Below are 17,336 nucleotides of genomic sequence, written 5' to 3'. Positions count from 1 at the left end.
GGAAGAGGCCAAACTCACCTTCTCCCAGGCTTCTCCCTTGATGGCACCCACAAGCTCAGCCATGAAACTAGTGGGGAGTGTCTCGGGGGTTATTTTGTTTGGGTGGGTTCCTAGTGTTGCATTTTCAGTCACCCCACCAAAGGGTTTTCCGAAGGACAGAACAACTAGTTTTCTTATTTTCTTCCTTGTTTTCCTCCTTGAACTCCACCTGGTGCAATGGCTCCCTGCAGCAAGGAGATGTGTGACCAGCAGAATGCCTTCACCATGTGTCCTCTGTGTGACAAGTCTTGTGATTACTGGAACCTCAGCTCTGCCTGTGGGACAGCGCGGGCCAGCCACCTATTTGACAATCCTGCCACTGTCTTCTTCTCCATCTTCATGGCTCTGTGGGGTAAGTCTTGGGATCACTGCTAGGGAATGGAGTTTCTCCTGGAGAGGGTAGAGTGACTCAGCTCTAAGACCACATATTTGGGCCCACTTTCTCTTCTTGCGTTTAGTCCTTAGCTCTCAAGAAGAGTATTAGGCTACACAATGGAATACTATGCAGCTGTTAGAAAAGATGAAGTCATGAAATTTGTCTATAAGTGGATCAACATGGAAAGTATCATGTTGAGTGAAATGAGTCAGAAAGAGAGAGACAGACATAGAAAGATCACACTCATATATAGAATATAAAGTAGCAGAATGGGAGACTAACACACAAGAGTAGTAGAGATAAGAACCAGGAGGTCTGCCCCACAGCTTGGAAACTGGCCTCACATACAGGGGGAAAAGGCAGCAGAGACAGAGAAGGGAACACCTAGTAGAGAATGTTGGGAGGACCCACTCGGGTTGAAAGCTACATACCAAAAGACTATAGACTTAACATAATGGCCACTCAATACCTCTATTGCAAACTACAACATCCAACAGGAGAGAGAACAAAAGTGAATGCCCTGTCGCATAGGCAGGGTGGGGTGGTGGGGGTTGGGGTGGGGGTGGTGGGAGGAATACTGGGAACATTGGTGGAGGAGAATGGGCCCTGGTGGAGGGATGTAAACCAAATACAAACATGAAAGTTCGTAAGATTGTAACTGTACCCCACGGTGATTCACTAATAAAAATTTTTTTAAAAAAGAAGTGTATTAGGGACAACCAATTTCTCTTCTAGGTGTGAACAAAGCTAGGGATACCCTCCATGGCTTAGTTTTATTTCTAATAGATGGTAGAAGGTGTGAACCCCGAGTGTCTCACGTAAGACTCAGTCACCCCCGGTACTGGTTTGTGTTCAGAAACTTATTACCCACCCATCAGGCCCTTCTCACTCATTAGATCACATACTATTGTAAATATTGGACAGGGTGACACTTGCGGTGGTGGGTGACGGAGTGATAACTGAGTGACCTGGTGAGGGAGGTAGTCCCACACGTGGTCTCTGGATCCCACGGGGTACAACGCTTTTTCCAGAACTCTGTGGTTGTGGACTGTTGTAAAGATTTCGTTGAACATTAGCATTGCGTTTTCACTCACTCCACCAAAGGGGTTTCTGAAGGAAAGAACACCGCGTTCCCTTGTTTTTCTCCTCCTCCTCTTCCCTTCACAGTACTTGGGCCATCAGCTTTTCTTCTGGGACATAACTGTCGGATCTACCCCATAACACACACACACACACACACACACACACACACACACACACACACGTGTCTATTACCACAACTGGAATAACCTGGAATAACAACCCTCTGGTAACGGAACACTTCCAAGACACACCCGTGTGGATTCAAGAAGGGACCAAGCCAACATGTCGAGGCCCCGCCGGAGTAGCCATCTGCCTTTACTCATCACCGGTGGCTGTGCGGGCCTCCAGGCTTTCCCGTCGGCTTCCAGGCCAGCAGGTCCCCAACCCGCTGGGGATGCTGCCTGATTTATCACTGATTCCGTGGGGCCTGGAGGACATGCCAGGACAGGGCCGTGAGTCATGTCCCTGAAGAGAGGAGAGCTTTGCTGCTCTGTGGCGGGAGGGTTGAACTTGATCTTCCCTGTTCCCTGCAGGGAGATTTCTGGGGTGGATAGAAACCCAAACATTGGGAACACGTCTGTATTTTCAGACCACCAAAGAAAATGTCCAGGGTGCGGGGCTGGAGCGATAGCACAGCGGGAAGGGCGTTTGCCTTGCACGTGGCCGACCCGGGTTCGATTCCCAGCATCCCATAGGGTCCCCGGAGCACCGACAGGAGTAATTCCTGAGTGCATGAGCCAGGATTAACCCCTGAGCACTGCCGGGTGTGACCCAAAAAGCAAAAAAAAAAAAAAAAAAAGAAAAGAAAATGTCTAGGGTTGGGGGGGGGGACACTCTCTTCTCTCTTCTCTAGGGGAAAGGTGACTCCCTCGAGTCCCTTGAGTGGGGGTCAACCCACAAGAGGAATTACCTGAGATATGGGCTGGGGAGTGGCACTTGCACCCCAAGAAGTCTGGATTGCTTACAGAAAGGGAAATGACACGGAACACAATGCTTTTTTTATTTTTATTTTTTTTGCCTGAGTCGGCTAAGTACTCAGCTCTTCCAGTAGGAACTAGTTGCAATTACCCCGCAATCCCCAGGCATAGACTTGGAGCCCGAAACCTGCATTTATGTCTTTGTTGCCTTGCAACCCTCTTGCCCGTTCATGTGTCTCGCAGAGGTCCCCGCGAAGGAGTAGGTGCAGCTCCCTGTCTAGGCTTTCTCCTCCGACAGGAAACTGCCCAGCCGTCCGTGATTCTTGGTTGGAGATAAACTCAGTTTCCAATTGTACTTTCCCACTGTCAAGCCCTGACAGCAGCCTCTTCTTTCCCCACTAGGTGCAATCAACAGATCCCTTCCTACCATCCTTTCTGCGCTTCTCTAGAACCTTCTTGCCCCCCCAACTCCCCTCCCCCCGCCCCCGAAGCAGCAGTAGTTCAGGCAAAGCAAAGAGGGTAGACTTGTGCCAGCACTTAACTTCCTGGCACTAGGCCGGGTTTAGTTGCTTTTTCTTTTTTTAATGGCCTTGCTGTATTTTATATGATTATGCATTGGGTTCCAGCAGCCAAGAGCCTCTGGGCATGATTGCCTACAAATTACAATTAAAAATAATAGTAATGCCTCTCATTACTGTGATTATTATGATCAGGGGTGCTGTGGAGGGTGGGCCTGTGCCAAGGCCTAGGCGTGCCAGGAAGAAGGTGGTGGTGAAGTTGTTCTCCTCAGGGAGGGACTCTGGCTGTTGGTGGCACAAGGTTTGGCGGAAGCCAAGACAGTGCGTGCAAGGAAGGTGCTAGGCTGAGGGGGTCCTGGGCTTGGCATAATGCTCGGCTTTGGCCTTTCCGTGGCTCTGGTTGTAAACTCCAAGGAACTTGGAGAGAGAATGAGGCTTTCTAAAGTGGGAGATCAAGGATCAAGGGCTCTGGACCCACGAAGTGTGTGTCACCATCCCAGCTACGAATCTCACACTAGTCAAGGGACCTTGGCTTTGTGCCCACCGGTCAGTGGGTCAGTGCTCTTAACCCGGGTACATGTGGTCTGGAGCATGAACCTGAGTCTTTGAGCCATACCTAATGTGGCCCTGAGTGAAAACAATTGTAGCTCATCCAGAGTGATGGAAGGAAGTGATAACCCTTCAGTGTAGTATTGCATACCACAGGGCATAGAAGATAGAAGGAATAAAGGAGAGGGAGAGGGAGAGAAGGAGAGAGAGAGAAAAGAGAGAGAAAGGGAGGGAGGGAGAGAGAAGGAGAGGAAGGGATGGAGAGAGAAGGAGAGGGAGGGAGGGAGAGAGATAGAAGAGAGAGGGGGAGGGAGGAAGAGAGAAAAGAGAGAGAGGGAGGGAGGGCGGGGGAGAGGGGGACAGCAAGAGGGAGAGAGAGAGAGAGGAGAGGGAGGGGAGAGGGAGAGAGAGGGAGGGGAGAGAGAGGGAGGGAGGGAGGGAGAGAGAGAAGGAGAGGGAGGGAGATAGAAGAAACAGGAGGGAGGGTGGGAGAGAGAGAAGAGAGAGAGGGAGGGAGGGCGGGAGAGAGGGGGAGAGCAAGAGGGAGAGAGAGGGAGGGGAGAGGGAGAGAGAGAAGAAAAGTGTCTTCTATAGAGGCAGGCTGAAGTGATGGCAAGAGGGAAAGTGGGGGGATTAGTGACGGGGAAATGTACACTGGTGAAGGAACTGGTGTTGGAACATTGTATGACAGAAACCCAATCATGAACAACATTGTAGCTGTGGACATTTTAGTGAATCGAATCGATTAAAAAAATTGGGGGAAAAACCCCAGCAATTTTAAGTTACTGCACATTCACCCTGTCCGAGGGCTTTGTTAGGCTCAGATCTGTGCTGTTCCTGAAAGAGACCCCGGCAGCTAGGAGCTCAGAAAGAGTGAGCTGCCCTTTTCTACACCAAAGTCTCCCGCTAGTGGGGCAGAGGAGGTAGGGGTGGTCTCAAGGACTTGTCCCAGCGGTTCCATTCCTAGGGCCCCAGGCCCCACGAGCAGAAGTTCCCAGGAGAAGGCACCCATGTGCCTGGTTTTAGGGAACAAGAGTCCAGGGTGATGGACGGAAGTGATAACCCTTCAATATAGTATTACAAACCACAGGATATAGAAGATAGAAGGAATAAAGGAGAGGGAGAGGGAGAGAGAGAGAGAGGAGAGGAGAGAGAAAGGAGAGAGGGAGGGAGGGAGGGAGAGAGAGAGAGAAGGAGAGGGAGGGAGCGTGAATAATAATCACAGTAATGTCAGGAAGGAAGGGAGCCCAGAGTGGCAGTTAGGGATGAGGAGGACAGTGAGGAGGTAGTCTGGACCCCAGTGCAGGTGTGAGATTTGCAGTGCCTGTTGGGGAAAGAGCTGTAGACGGATGGACTGAGTCAGAGATGCAAAGTCCAGTATCCAGAGAGAACCAAGACCCTAAAGAGTCACTGCATTTTGGGCAATCCTGCCTTGCCACAGCCCCTTCTGCCCTGCCCAGATCCTGTCACTGTCACTATCCTCCCGTTGCTCATCAGTTAGCTGGAGTGGGCACCAGTAACGTCTCCATTCTGAGACTTTTGTTACTGTTTTTGGCATACCGAATACGCCACAGTTAGCTTGCCAGGCTCTGCCATGCGGGCGGGATACTCTTGGTAGCTTGCCGGGCTCTCCGAGTGCTGGAAATTCAGCATAGCCCTCCCCCCCACCCAGTTCCTCTCATTCTGGCAGCCGGCACTGCCTTGGGCTGACCCCCAGCTTTTCATCTTGCCATTCTGTCGGCTCTTCTCACTGGATGGTTCGCATCGTAGTCATTATTTATCATCTGTTTGTCTGAACAGCAGGAGAAGGAAAATCCCCATTTGATGGGCCCCATCTCCCCCACAATGCCTAGGACAGTGTTTGGGACATGGCAGGTGCTTTAGCTTTTTATCCCTGCAGGATTAGAAATCCGTTCCCTCTTGCTCAAATAACGAGAGATTTATTATAAGAAGTCAAGAAACAAGCTGGCGGATACAGGAAATGAGAGATAGTCGATTCTCTGGGGAACCGGAGCTGGAATTGCCATCAGAAAGCACAGCTCCTTCTCCTCTTAGAGAAGGGAACTCTCACTTGCCGAATGCCTTGTCCCATCGCTGCTCCTTTGCGTTTCTTGCTTTCAGTGTGGAAGAGGGAGAATGCAACCGCTTCACCGGCAGACCCTGACTCTGGTGTTCAACCCTAGTGTCACGAGCCCTGGCTACAGTAGAAGACATAGGTCTTTGTGGGAATGGCCCTTCCCAGGCTATGGTTGGAGAGGAAAAGCCAAAATGTTTGCCAAACCAATGGAAGGATGGCTGGCACTTCCGGACTTTAGTCTATTGTTAGCAGTGAACAGAATGGTCAACTCTGGAGTCAAGTAGAACTATGAGGAATCTGTTAGGTAGCCCTAGAATGAGATGAGCAGAAAGGCGGGAAGAAGAGAAAATAGTGAGAGTGCGAGAAAGTGTCGAAAGAAAAATGGTCTACAAGGCAAGATGAGGTTGCTTCCAAAAGACTAAAGACCTTCTATTCTTTTTTTTTAAAACCTGGAAATCTTTTAACATTTTATTTTTTATTTATTTATTTATTTAATTTTCCTCTTTGGGTCACACCTGGCAATGCAAAGGGGCACAGGGGTTACTCCTGGCTCTACACTCAGGAATTACTCCTGGTAGTGCTCGGGGGACCATATGGAATGCTGGGAATCAAACCTGGGTCGACTGCATGCAAGGCAAATGCCCTACCGGCTGTGCTATCGCTCCAGCCCTATCTTGATATTTCTTAAAAAGGCATTTTAAAACTTTTTAAAATGTGAATCAGTACATTGCAAATTCTGTTACTATGATTAACAAAACCCAACCAAGCTCCCGGAAGCGCACGTTTGTTTCGAGGCTGCACAACATCTTATAGCCTACTTCTCCCTCTTGGAGAACCTGGCATGCTACCGAGAGTTTCCTGCCTGCATGGGAGAGCCTGGCAAGCTTCCTGTGGCATATTCATATGCCAAAACCAGTAACAATAATGGGTCTCAATTCCCTGACCCTGAAAGAGCCTCCAATGCAGCACCGTTGGGATGGACGAGTAAAGAGAGGCTTCTAAAATCTCAGGGCTGGGACAAATGGAGATGTTACTGAGACCGCTTGAGAAAATCGATGATCAACGGGATGATGATGATGATGATGATGATGATGATGATGATGATGATGATAACTTTTTTTAAAATAGTGAATCAGCGTGAGGTACAGTTACAAACGTACAACTTTTCGTGCTTGTGTTTCAGTCATACAATGCTCAAGTACCCATCCCTCCACCAGTGCCCATTCTCCACCACTGATGATCCCAGTATCCCTCCCACATGCCCATCCTATCCCCAGCACCCCCCCCCCCGCCTCTGTGGCAGGGCATTCCCTTTTGCTCTCTCTCTCCTTTTTGGGTGTTGTGGTTTGCAATAGAGGTATTGAGTGGCCATTGTGTCTGATCTATAGTCTACTTTCAGCCCGCATCTCCCATCCCCAGCGAAGACCCTTCTATTCTTTTCTGTTGTTGTGGGAGTGGAAAGTTTGGGCCATACCTGGCAGTGCTCGGGGGCTATTCTTGACTCTGTGCTTGTGAGTGATCCCTGGAAGTGGTCAGAGGATCACCTTATGCAGTGCCAGAGATTGAGACTCACTCTCTAGATCCGTCCATTCTCATTTCCTCCATCCATCTATCTTCCATTCCTTTATTTCATAAGGTCTTCATTTCCCTCTTCCCAATGACTTAGAGCTGGGCAAAGGTGTGTATATGTGTATGTACATGTCTATATATGTATATATATGTGTATATATATATATACACATATCACTGTTGCACTGTCGTCCCATTGTTCATCGATTTGCTAGAGTGGGCACCAGTAACGTCCCCATTGTGAGACTTGTAATTACTGTTTTTGGCATATCGAATATGCCACGGGGAGCTTGCCAGGCTCTGCAGTGTGGGCAGGATACTTTCGGTAACTTGCCAGGCTCTCTGAGAGGGATGGAGGAATCGAACCCAGGTTGGCCACGTGCAAGGCAAACGCCCTGCCCACTGTGCTATATATACATATTGTGTGTGTGTGTGTGTGTGTGTGTGTGTGTGTGTGTGTCTTTAAATGTACCTTTTGGCTTTCCAGATTGTGGCCCATTTCCAGCATTTCCTGCTAGAGAAGGAGGGAGGGACTGCATGATTTAAAGAGAATCCCTGAATTTGAAACCTGGAAGCTTATCCTCCACCTCCATGGGGGAGCCCAAAATCTACTCTTTAAAATTAATAGACTTTTTTTTTCTTTTAAAGCTACCATGTTTCTCGAAAACTGGAAGAGATTGCAGATGCGACTGGGCTACTTCTGGGACCTGACCGGTATAGAAGAGGAAGAAGTGAGTTCTCTTGCCTGTTTCTCTGAGCCTCTGCCTTGGGGTGACCCCAGAAAGATGATCCAGAGTGAAAGCACTTCTCCACAAGAGTTGATCAAGGCTCCAGTGGAGGCTCACATGGGTTGCTTTACCAGATTAGCCCCATGGATTTGTTCATGGCTGATCGACATTGTTACCAATAGTTCAAATTCCCTTCATTCTCTTAATCTGTGAGGCATTGACCATTCAGATTAATGCAAGGGGAGTAGCCAGAGGAACCAGTGCCCCTCTCTGGTAGAAGGGTTGGCACAGGGGGCGAGGCTGGTAGCATTCATGAGATTTGACATAACAACCTTTTAGTTCCCAGATATTTTTCAAGGTATTTGCAAGCATGAAGCCAGAGAATAGGAATTGCTCCCCGGTGTCCCAGAGCACCACGTATGTCAGAATACTAAGGGGATCCGTATCCTGGTCCTCTGATGCCTCTGAAAAGAGCCGCATACCCAGATCACAGTGTCAGTCAGTGCATCGTATCTGAAACTGGAGCATGAGTTATGGGCCAAGGTTAAGTGCTCCTGGAGTCTAGGTTTCAGGGTACATGTGTAGAGCACGGCGACCTTCCCTCCTGACCCTTTGAGAACGAAGGCCCTTGTCCACAAGCTGACGCTGAACTGGGTGCATGTGGGTGCTCAGCTGCCTTTTGCTGCAGGCTCCTGTTGACTGAATAGCGAATTGTGATAGGCGCTCCCAGGATATCCCTCCCAGGATATTGCTCCCAGGGTGCTGTAGAGAAGGTGGGGGACAGGGTCTAGGAGGACGAGAGGGCCCTTTCTGTTGTGTGAGTGCTCACCTGCCAAGGTTGGCTGCCCTGGAGAGTAGCACTTTTTTTTTTTTTGGCTGTGATTTTACAATTTTTATTTATTTATTTATTTATTTAATTTTTTTTTTAAAAATTTTATTGAATCACCATGTGGAAAATTACAATGCTTTCAGGTTTAAGTCTAAGTTATACAATGCTGAAACAACCATCCCTTCACCCGTGCCCATATTCCACCACCAATAAAAAAAAAACAAACACAAAAACCCAGTATACCTCCCATCCCCCCCCGAACTCATAAATTTCACTTTACTTTCTCTTTACTTTGGTTACATTCAATATTTCAACAAAAACCTCACTGTTATTGTTAGGAGTTCCCCACTAGAGTCAGACCTGTTGTGAAGAGATATGAGGTCACGTAGCCGCTATTGTGGCCACACGGTTTTGGATGTCTGTATTTTAGCAACTAAGTCCAGGGAAATTTCTTCCAGATATTGGATCATTGCAAGCTTGTAACTCACATCTTTAGTCCTCATAATATGGCGGTCACCATGCCCTTCATCCCCGGCAAGGAAGAGGCGAGAAAGAGAAATACCTTTCCCCTCCTGGGCAGGCATGGGGCCTCGGTTTAGTTCTCAGTCTGGAGACATTCTGCAAAGAGCTGCCCATACTAAAAGTAGTTTAGCTGGCCTCTGGAGTCATGCTCGTGCAGCTGCGGAGAGGCCACACACGTGCGGCCCCCGGGATCACATCTCGGCGGCCGAGAGCAGCACTTTTCTGTACTCACGAACCTCCCCTTGCACTTGGTTTGTGATCTTGATACTCTATGACCGGTCAGGTGAAACACCCCCTATGACCTAGTCTTGTTCTCTGTGGCTTCCCTGTCTTTGCTGGGACATCATTTCTCCATGTAGGTAACTGGCCTTGGAGCAACTCGGGGGGTCGAGCGCTGGGGTGAGGGTGTGGTTTCCGGCATCAGTACTGAGCACCTACATTGACCTCTTCCTGTTCTGTCCACTCATTTATCCCCGGGAGTGGCAGGGTCATGGGTTCCTCAGGGAACATGTGGGAATGAGAGAGTGTAGATGGGGGGGTTCCGCCTTTAGAGAGAACTGAGCATTAGGAAGTTGGGAGAAAGAGATGAGAAGTTGGACTGTGTAGCCTATCTTGTTCGAACATCTTTGTGAGGCATTTATTGGTCCCTTTGGAAGCAGTTTAGAGAGGGAAAGAGAGAGAAGGGGACAGAGAAGTCGTTACCGCATTGGGAAGGTTCCTGGGCACCTGCTCTCCTACTGTAGGGTCTAGGATATCTTCAAAGAGAAGAAGGAACATTTGGGCATTTTAGCCTGCCTGGGGATGGCACTGTGGGGTCCTGGGCTGGAGGCAGCAAGTGTGTAAGAGATTAAACGTACGCACATCCACACACAGTTGGGAATATCCCATCACAGATGCCTGGTACCAGGGGGCATAGAATCTAGTTTTGCTTCTGTATCCAAGCTTCCTGTTCCCTGCTTAACCCAGTAACTATGCTTTGTGGGAGGTGACAATTTGAGGAAATCTTACCAGGTCAAGGAGAGAGTTTGTCCAGACCTATGGAGACTTTCTCAGGGGGTTTTGGCATGAGGGCCCCACAAGGCCAGTGATTCTCCAGCATTGCTGGTGTGTCCTGAGCACACCAGGGCCAGCCCGGAGCCATTCTTTGGTCGAAAGGAAGGGAAGACAACCTTGTTTTTATTCTTAGCTACCAAACACACTTAGGAATGAGTATAATCTCAACATAGGAAGTAAACACTGATTTTTGGCCTGGGATTAGTAAATAGTCCCTGATGTCCAAGGAGGTAGATCCAGCTCCTTGGGCTGGATGCTAGAGAGTGGTCTCCGCCCTCTGTCTCCAGAACACAATGGTAAATAGTGAGACACATTCCTCTAGGCTAATGTAAGGAAGGAGAATTTTTAAAATCAGGGGTTTTAAGACTCATGGGATTTGAATGGACAATAAAGGGAAGACCAGGGCAGTGTGGTGTTCCCAAAGGGAAAGTAAACACACACACACAACACACACACACACACACACAAAGCCTTGATTAGGGTAATCTAGGGGTGTAGGCCAGGGAAGGCTTGATGTCTGTCATGCCAAATGGATTCCTTCCTTCCTTCCTTCCTTCCTTCCTTCCTTCCTTCCTTCCTTCCTTCCTTCCTTCCTTCCTTCCTTCCTTCCTTCCTTCCTTCCTTCCTTCCTTCCTTCCTTCCTTCCTTCCTTCCTTCCTTTCCTTCTTTTTCTTTCTTTCCTCCTTTCCTTCTCTTTCTCTTCCTCTCTCATTTTCTATCCCTCCCTCCCTTCCACCTCCCTATTTCTTTCTTTCTTTCTTTCTTTCTTTCTTTCTTTCTTTCTTTCTTTCTTTCTTTCTTTCTTTCTTTCTTTCTTTCTTTCTTTCTTTCTTTCTTTCTTTCTTTCTTTCTTTCTTTCTTTCTTTCTTGCTTGCTTTCCTCACCTCCCTTTGGTATTTTCTTTGTTATCTCATTCCTGTCGACTGTTTTCTTCCCTCTAAGTGCTAGCTAACTTATCATCATCTTCTTCCACTTGAAGGTGAACCCCCCACTAGCAGATACTGCATGTACTATAGTTTGGTGCCTGGAAGAATTTAGAGCTCAGTAGGTGCTGGCAGGCTCCTTGGTGCAGACGTGGGTTGGAAGGGTCTGTGAGCTGGCGTGGGTCCTTCCATCAGGATAGCTCTTGGCATCACCAACCACGTGGAGGTAGGGATGATGTGTCTGTGATGATTTGGCATTGTGTCCCGCTTCAGAGAAGGCTGTATTTGGGAACATTGGGAATAAGGAGTCCTTGCCCAGTCCTTCACTGCTTGGTGAAGTGACCTAAACAGGATTTAGTGTTCGCTCTGGTTGCAATGGCAGTCGTCTGGCTCCACGGAATCCTGCAACCTCATCCGACCTTTTTGGCTGAAACTAGGGAAATCCTCATCTGACCTGCTTCTGACGGAATGCTGAAAACTCTAAATTTTTGCTTTGAGAGTCTTGAATGCCTCTGCATGCCACGAATTCTGTTCTAAACAGATGAGGGGACTCTGAAGTAGGGCCCAGCCTTGAGCGAGTTGATCAACAGTCTCATCAAGAGCAGGGTAGGGCATGGCATGTCTTAGGAAAATCAGCCTGTGGGCAAGACTTCCTGCCACCAGAATATAAAAGGCTAGAAGCTCCTGTAGCTTGAAGGAGTTTTGAACCCACCTAAGGGCATTCACCAAAAAACGATACTACCATCATCTAGTAATTAAAATCTCTCAGTGGAGACACTATAAAGATACTCCACGCAGTTGGTGATACTACCAGGGTTGGGATGCTTACCTTGCATGTGACCCATCCTGGTTCCATACCTGGCACCACAGTCTTGCTAGAGTGAGTCCAGAGCCAGGAGTATCCTCTGAATACCACCAGTTGTGTCTCAGAAACACCCCTCTCCACCAGTCTTCCAATGGAATAATATAGATAAAACATGACCACATTTCAAAAGCTACGGAGCACGAGCTCAGAATCCTTTTCTCAGGACATTAATTGTTGGAGGTAAAAGGACTTACAGAAGAAAAGATACATTTAAGGAAATTCAGAGAATATCTATGCAGTAGAACATTTCTCAGCTTTTAATCTGTTTGCGATAACACTCAGGTGATATTTTACATAGTATTTTCCAACCACGAAAGGCTTTAAAAAAATAATCTAAAGTTCTTCTGGAACATGGCAGCAGAAATTTGGTGTTGAGAATAAATGAAGGTGAGAGAGCAAATCAAGTGAGCCTTAGCAGGTGGGGATGGGTGGGGGTTCCATATGGTACTAACCGAGAAAACACAAGTGGCAAAAATACAGGTAGCAGATGCTTAGGATAAAAACTCACATGCAAAACTGCTAGGAAATAGTGAAAGAAAAACATATCATCCAGAAATGTAGGTGATATAAGCTATCACTTAGATTATACCACTTCTAAAATGAGGAGTAAGAACCTTCTAGGTTTGTTATAGCAGTCAGCCAACGCTTCCTGAAAGGAGTGGAATGGTGCATTCTTGGGGGTGAGATGGAAGGTCTTCAAAATACTCGAATAGCATCATCCTCTAATGTGTTTGGATGTGTTCATTTGTTAAGCGCCCGGTTTCTCCTCTCTGGCATCATGGTGTGTCCTGGGAAAGCCGAAGACTGATCAGGAGCCCAGCTGGTTGACTTTTGAGATCTCTGATATAAGAGATAAAGAAATCTGGGTTTCCTGAGCCTATGATGAGCCAGCACCAGATCCCTGCCTGTGAATTATCAGTAAATGATGCAGGAACGGGAAGTTCCTGCACCTGTAGATCTCCATCCTGGGAGACTGCAGGGAAGACCTACCTGTGAGGCCAAGTGTGCACTGCTCTGTTCTCTTTGAAAGGATTCCCGCATCTGCATGGATTTGCCCAAAATCTTCTCAGTTAGGTTCTCTTGTCCCACGCCTGCTGACTCATGCTTCAGGTTGGCGTGGCCGAGTGGCCTAGGAATGTCCTTGAGCATTGGCATCCTTGCAACGAGTTATTCACTCAGGCTATACAGGAAACAGGTCCAGGCAAGAGAGTTTTAAGATTCCTTATGATAGGCCACCTGTCACGTTGATGCTCATTGGTTGCCATTTTAGCTTACAGAGTGATGAATCAGGGAGGAACTTTTCTTGTTATCCCAACTTTCAACTGTGAGGTACCTCTGTGTCTCCAGCTGGGATTTGACCCCTTAAAACTTCAAGTTTGGGACTCAGAGATAGTTAGTGACATGAATAGATGTACCCCTGGGCCTTTGGTCAGACCACTAAGGAAAGCTCACGGTGTCTCTTTGAATCAGCGACGCAGTTAACATTTTCTCTCTCCTTTCTCAACACTGGCATCATCCCCAGGAACGTGCTCAGGTTTGGTTTTCAGCGTGGTAACAATTGTTGTGTGTCCTTCCGCTCCCTCACATCGTGTTCCTGACCTAGATGCCTTGTGATTGTGCGTGGTGTAGCCATTCGTTAGCATCTGACCCCAAGTCCTGACTTCAGTGTACTCGTGGCGTCTGGTTCTATTACCCACAGGCCAAAGCTGCTCTTCCACGTGTTGACTAACCACTCTTCGACTCTTTGGATCGTAGGAACACTCCCGGCCTGAGTACGAGACCAAAGTCCGAGAGAAATTGTTGAAGGAAAGCGACAAGTCGGTTGTCCAGAAGCTGGGAGCAGATGGTGAGGGTGAGGAGGTAAGATATGGATGCTTGTTCTCACCATCCTCTGTATTTAAGATCTTTTTGTCATGGCACTTGGGGTGCCTTTAGATTTTTGAGAAGGGGTTAATGGACAATGGGCTAAGTTGGGAGAATGACATCTCTCATTGTCTTGCCCTCAAACTGTGTTGGGTGTCACTTTGTCTCTCTTTCCTGGTGGTAGAGTCTGGACAGAATGGGAGAGCATGTTGGAGAAAAAAGAAACGGTGCCAGGCCTGTTTCTTCTAGACTCCCTCATGTAGAAATGTAATACTCATGACAAGCATCACCATACCTACCGGTGCTGGGACAGTTAAACCTTAGGGTGTGCTTGTGTTCGGCAAGGCTTTGTGCTAAGTGTTCGATCTTAGGCTCACAGTAAAGGTAGAAGACTACTACTGCTAACATAAATGAAAGTCAGCGATACAAATTACATTCACAGGTCAAACCACTTGCAGGGATTCCCACCCAGGTTGCTCTTTGACACAGCATCTGACCATTTTGCCAAGTTGCTGCGCAAAGGGTAGTTTCGAAGGAGGAAGCAAGAAATAGTCTCCTTGAACCTATGGGGTGAACTCACCCCAGTGGTCACTTGAGCTACTTAAGCTGTCTTCCTTACGTTTCACTTCAGCAGGGTGGGCCTGCCAGAGTAGAAGCATCGTGGTGAATATGTGCTCTGAGTCATATTTCTGAGTTTTCTGGTAATGTTCAGACAATGAAAGACAGCTTTAGAATCTGCTGTGATCTGTAAATACTCTGGGTGAGGTGGGGGTCTGTAGTGGGAGGGGCTCTCCTCTTTGTCAGTTTTTGTCTTTTCTAAGTGAAAGCAAGAGTGCGTGTGTGTGTGTGTGTGTGTGTGTGTGTGTGTGTGTGTTTATGTCTTTTCTAATCTGATCCTTGAAAAAAGTTCAACAGGATCGAAAAGCTGTTGTTTTTATACGTGTCTTTTCTCCATCTTGGATTTGAATTCAAATTTCATTTAATTTTACATTCTTGATGTTGGAACCATTCATGTTAACATGCAAATTTATTCAAGCAACTGAACAGAAGAATGTGGTGTTTTTTGAGCCCTGAATACTGTTTTTTTTTTTTTGAAAAGGAAACAGGGCTTAGAAGAGAAAAGGGTGAAGTTCTGAGTTATTATTATTTTGTTCTAGATGAAAAGTAGGGCCAAGACCACCAGATTTTCAGGGAAATAATGAATTAATTCTTACAGCAGACTAATCATCGCCACCACCCTCATCAGAAAACAAACATTTTCCTCTGCCAGCTTCGGCAACTCCATGCAACCATCCTTCTCCACCCCAGAGCAATATACAATGGGTAATTTTATGGAAATCACATGTAACTTTTATTGATCACCGACTCATTTAATTTTAATTCCATAGACGGGAATGCCAAGGAGCTGGAATTGCGTACATGGAGGCTGTGGTTCTAATATAAACATTGTTTATGAATATATGTGCATGATAGGTCAAATAACTTTCAGGAACCATGAATAATTGAGAAACATCAGAATGCATTATAAATGATACACATGTTTATGTTTTAGCATTCAACCTCTATTTTCATTATGCTGTCGAGAAGGCAAAGCTCAAAGCATCTAATGCCTTATGGGCCTGGTGGGGGAAATGACCTTCCCAAATGAGCAGTGTAAGATAAAAAGGGCCGGAGTTGGACTGTCAGCATCCTTTGTGGTCCCTCAGTTCTAATAATACTGTAAATGCTTCCGTTCTTGCTGGGAATCTAGAAATAGGAGGGAGGGGAAGGGCTGCTCTGGCCTAGGGGAAGCGTTGAGGCCAGCATTCACTGTGTCTCTGGTCTCTGGGCCCCGCCATATGTGGGGTGTTTAGAAAAGGCAGTGACCTGTAGAAATAGATGGAGGATAAAGCTTCCAACTTTGGTTTAGTCTTTCCTAAAATGGGGGACACTACTGCTCCCCAGGGTGCTGGAGCTATCCATGGGAGAGGTGGTAGTCTCAGGTGAAATTGGTTGGACTTTGTGTTCGTTTGATTAAAGAAAGTAGTTTTCTTTTTTTTTTTTTAATTCTTATTTTTTAATTGAATCACCATGAAAAAAGTTACAAAGCTTTCAGGTTTAAGTCTCAGTCATACAATGATCAAACCCCCATCCCTTCACCAGTGCACATGTTCCACCACCAAGAACCCCAGTATACTCCCCTCCCACCCCACCCCCCCACCTGTGTGGCTAATGATCTTCACTTTATTCTCTCTATACTTTGAATACATTCAATATTTCGACAGATAACTCACTATTATTATTTGGAATTTTCCCCCAACGATCGAACCTGCTGAAAAGGCATCATTTGATAGTTTGTTTTCCACTGCTGAGAATGAAGAATATATGAGCTTGTGTGGCCACACAGTTTTGGATTTCTGATATTTTAGTAATAAAGTCCAGAGAGATTTTTGCCAGAAGTTGCCAAAATAAAAGGCCAAGAGAGAAAAACCTTTCCCCTCCCGGGGCGGCATGGGGTTGTAGCTCAGTTCACTGTCTAGATGCATTTCTGTAAGAAGCCGCTGGGTGCTGAGTAGTTAGTCGGCCTCCGGGATCATAGGCTTTTAGGAGCAGAGGAGCCATTTCGTGTGCGGGCTCTCTGAATCTTGTCTAGGCCAAAGAAAGTAGTTTTCAGGGGGATACTGAATGATTTTGTTTCAGCAAAAGGGACGGGAAGTCAAATCAGTCAAGGACTCCTAGCCTAGTAAGTGATCTTTGCTGTCTTCTTTCACCCCAGGGGACCACGTTTATTCTTGCCTTCATTGGAATTTGGAGGTGATTTATCTGAATATTTGAATTTCTTTCCTGTGGAGTGATAACAAATTATCATTTATTGAGACTCAGGGTGATTTTGGGACTTGCCAAAGACCGTGAAGCTAGTTTTGGGGATGCTGGTAGCCACACTTAGCTCTGCCTCTGATCTCAAACTGACCTACTCTAGTCCTCAAATCCTGTTGCATTCCTTTGTAAACTGAAAAACACATCAACCCACTTTAAAAAACATTTGTGTTAAATTGAATTCTGATAATAACATGTGTCCATTCGGGGTCTACAGTTCAATGGCTTTTAGTATATTCACAAATTACAATATGCAATAATTACAAAATGCAATAATTCTCATAATCCAAGTTTAAAATATTTTTATTTCCTCCCCTCTCCTTCCCCTTCCCCCAGCACAAACTGTACCCAGTATTTAGCAAGTTCTGGGAAATAACTGATCTACTTTCTCTATAGATTTTCTTGTTCTGGACTTTCATATAAGTGTTATCAGGCAAAATATATCTTTAAATTCTTTTACGTAGAAAGGAGTGATAGCACAGCGGGTAGGATGTTTGCTTTGCATGCGGCTGACCCGGGTTTGATTCCTCCAACATTTTTGGAGAGCCCGGCAAGCTACCAAGAGTGTC

At 46.8% G+C, this 17,336-nt stretch overlaps 1 protein-coding gene across 1 annotated transcript in view; it reads left to right on the top strand.

Moving 5' to 3' along the window:
* Positions 1 to 17,336, top strand: part of ANO2 (anoctamin 2) — a 373,823-nt gene that overhangs the window by 191,573 nt on the left and 164,914 nt on the right. Inside the window, exons 11-14 of the mRNA XM_055142616.1 lie at positions 231 to 391; positions 7,777 to 7,859; positions 13,571 to 13,582; positions 13,804 to 13,908. Of these exons, the coding sequence (XP_054998591.1) occupies positions 231 to 391; positions 7,777 to 7,859; positions 13,571 to 13,582; positions 13,804 to 13,908 (361 nt within the window). The remainder of the gene's footprint in view (positions 1 to 230; positions 392 to 7,776; positions 7,860 to 13,570; positions 13,583 to 13,803; positions 13,909 to 17,336) is intronic.

This window comes from Sorex araneus, chromosome 6, assembly GCF_027595985.1.
Source record: "Sorex araneus isolate mSorAra2 chromosome 6, mSorAra2.pri, whole genome shotgun sequence".
In the NCBI taxonomy this organism is placed as follows: domain Eukaryota; kingdom Metazoa; phylum Chordata; class Mammalia; order Eulipotyphla; family Soricidae; genus Sorex; species Sorex araneus.
This window is presented reverse-complemented; position numbering and strand designations above follow the sequence as displayed.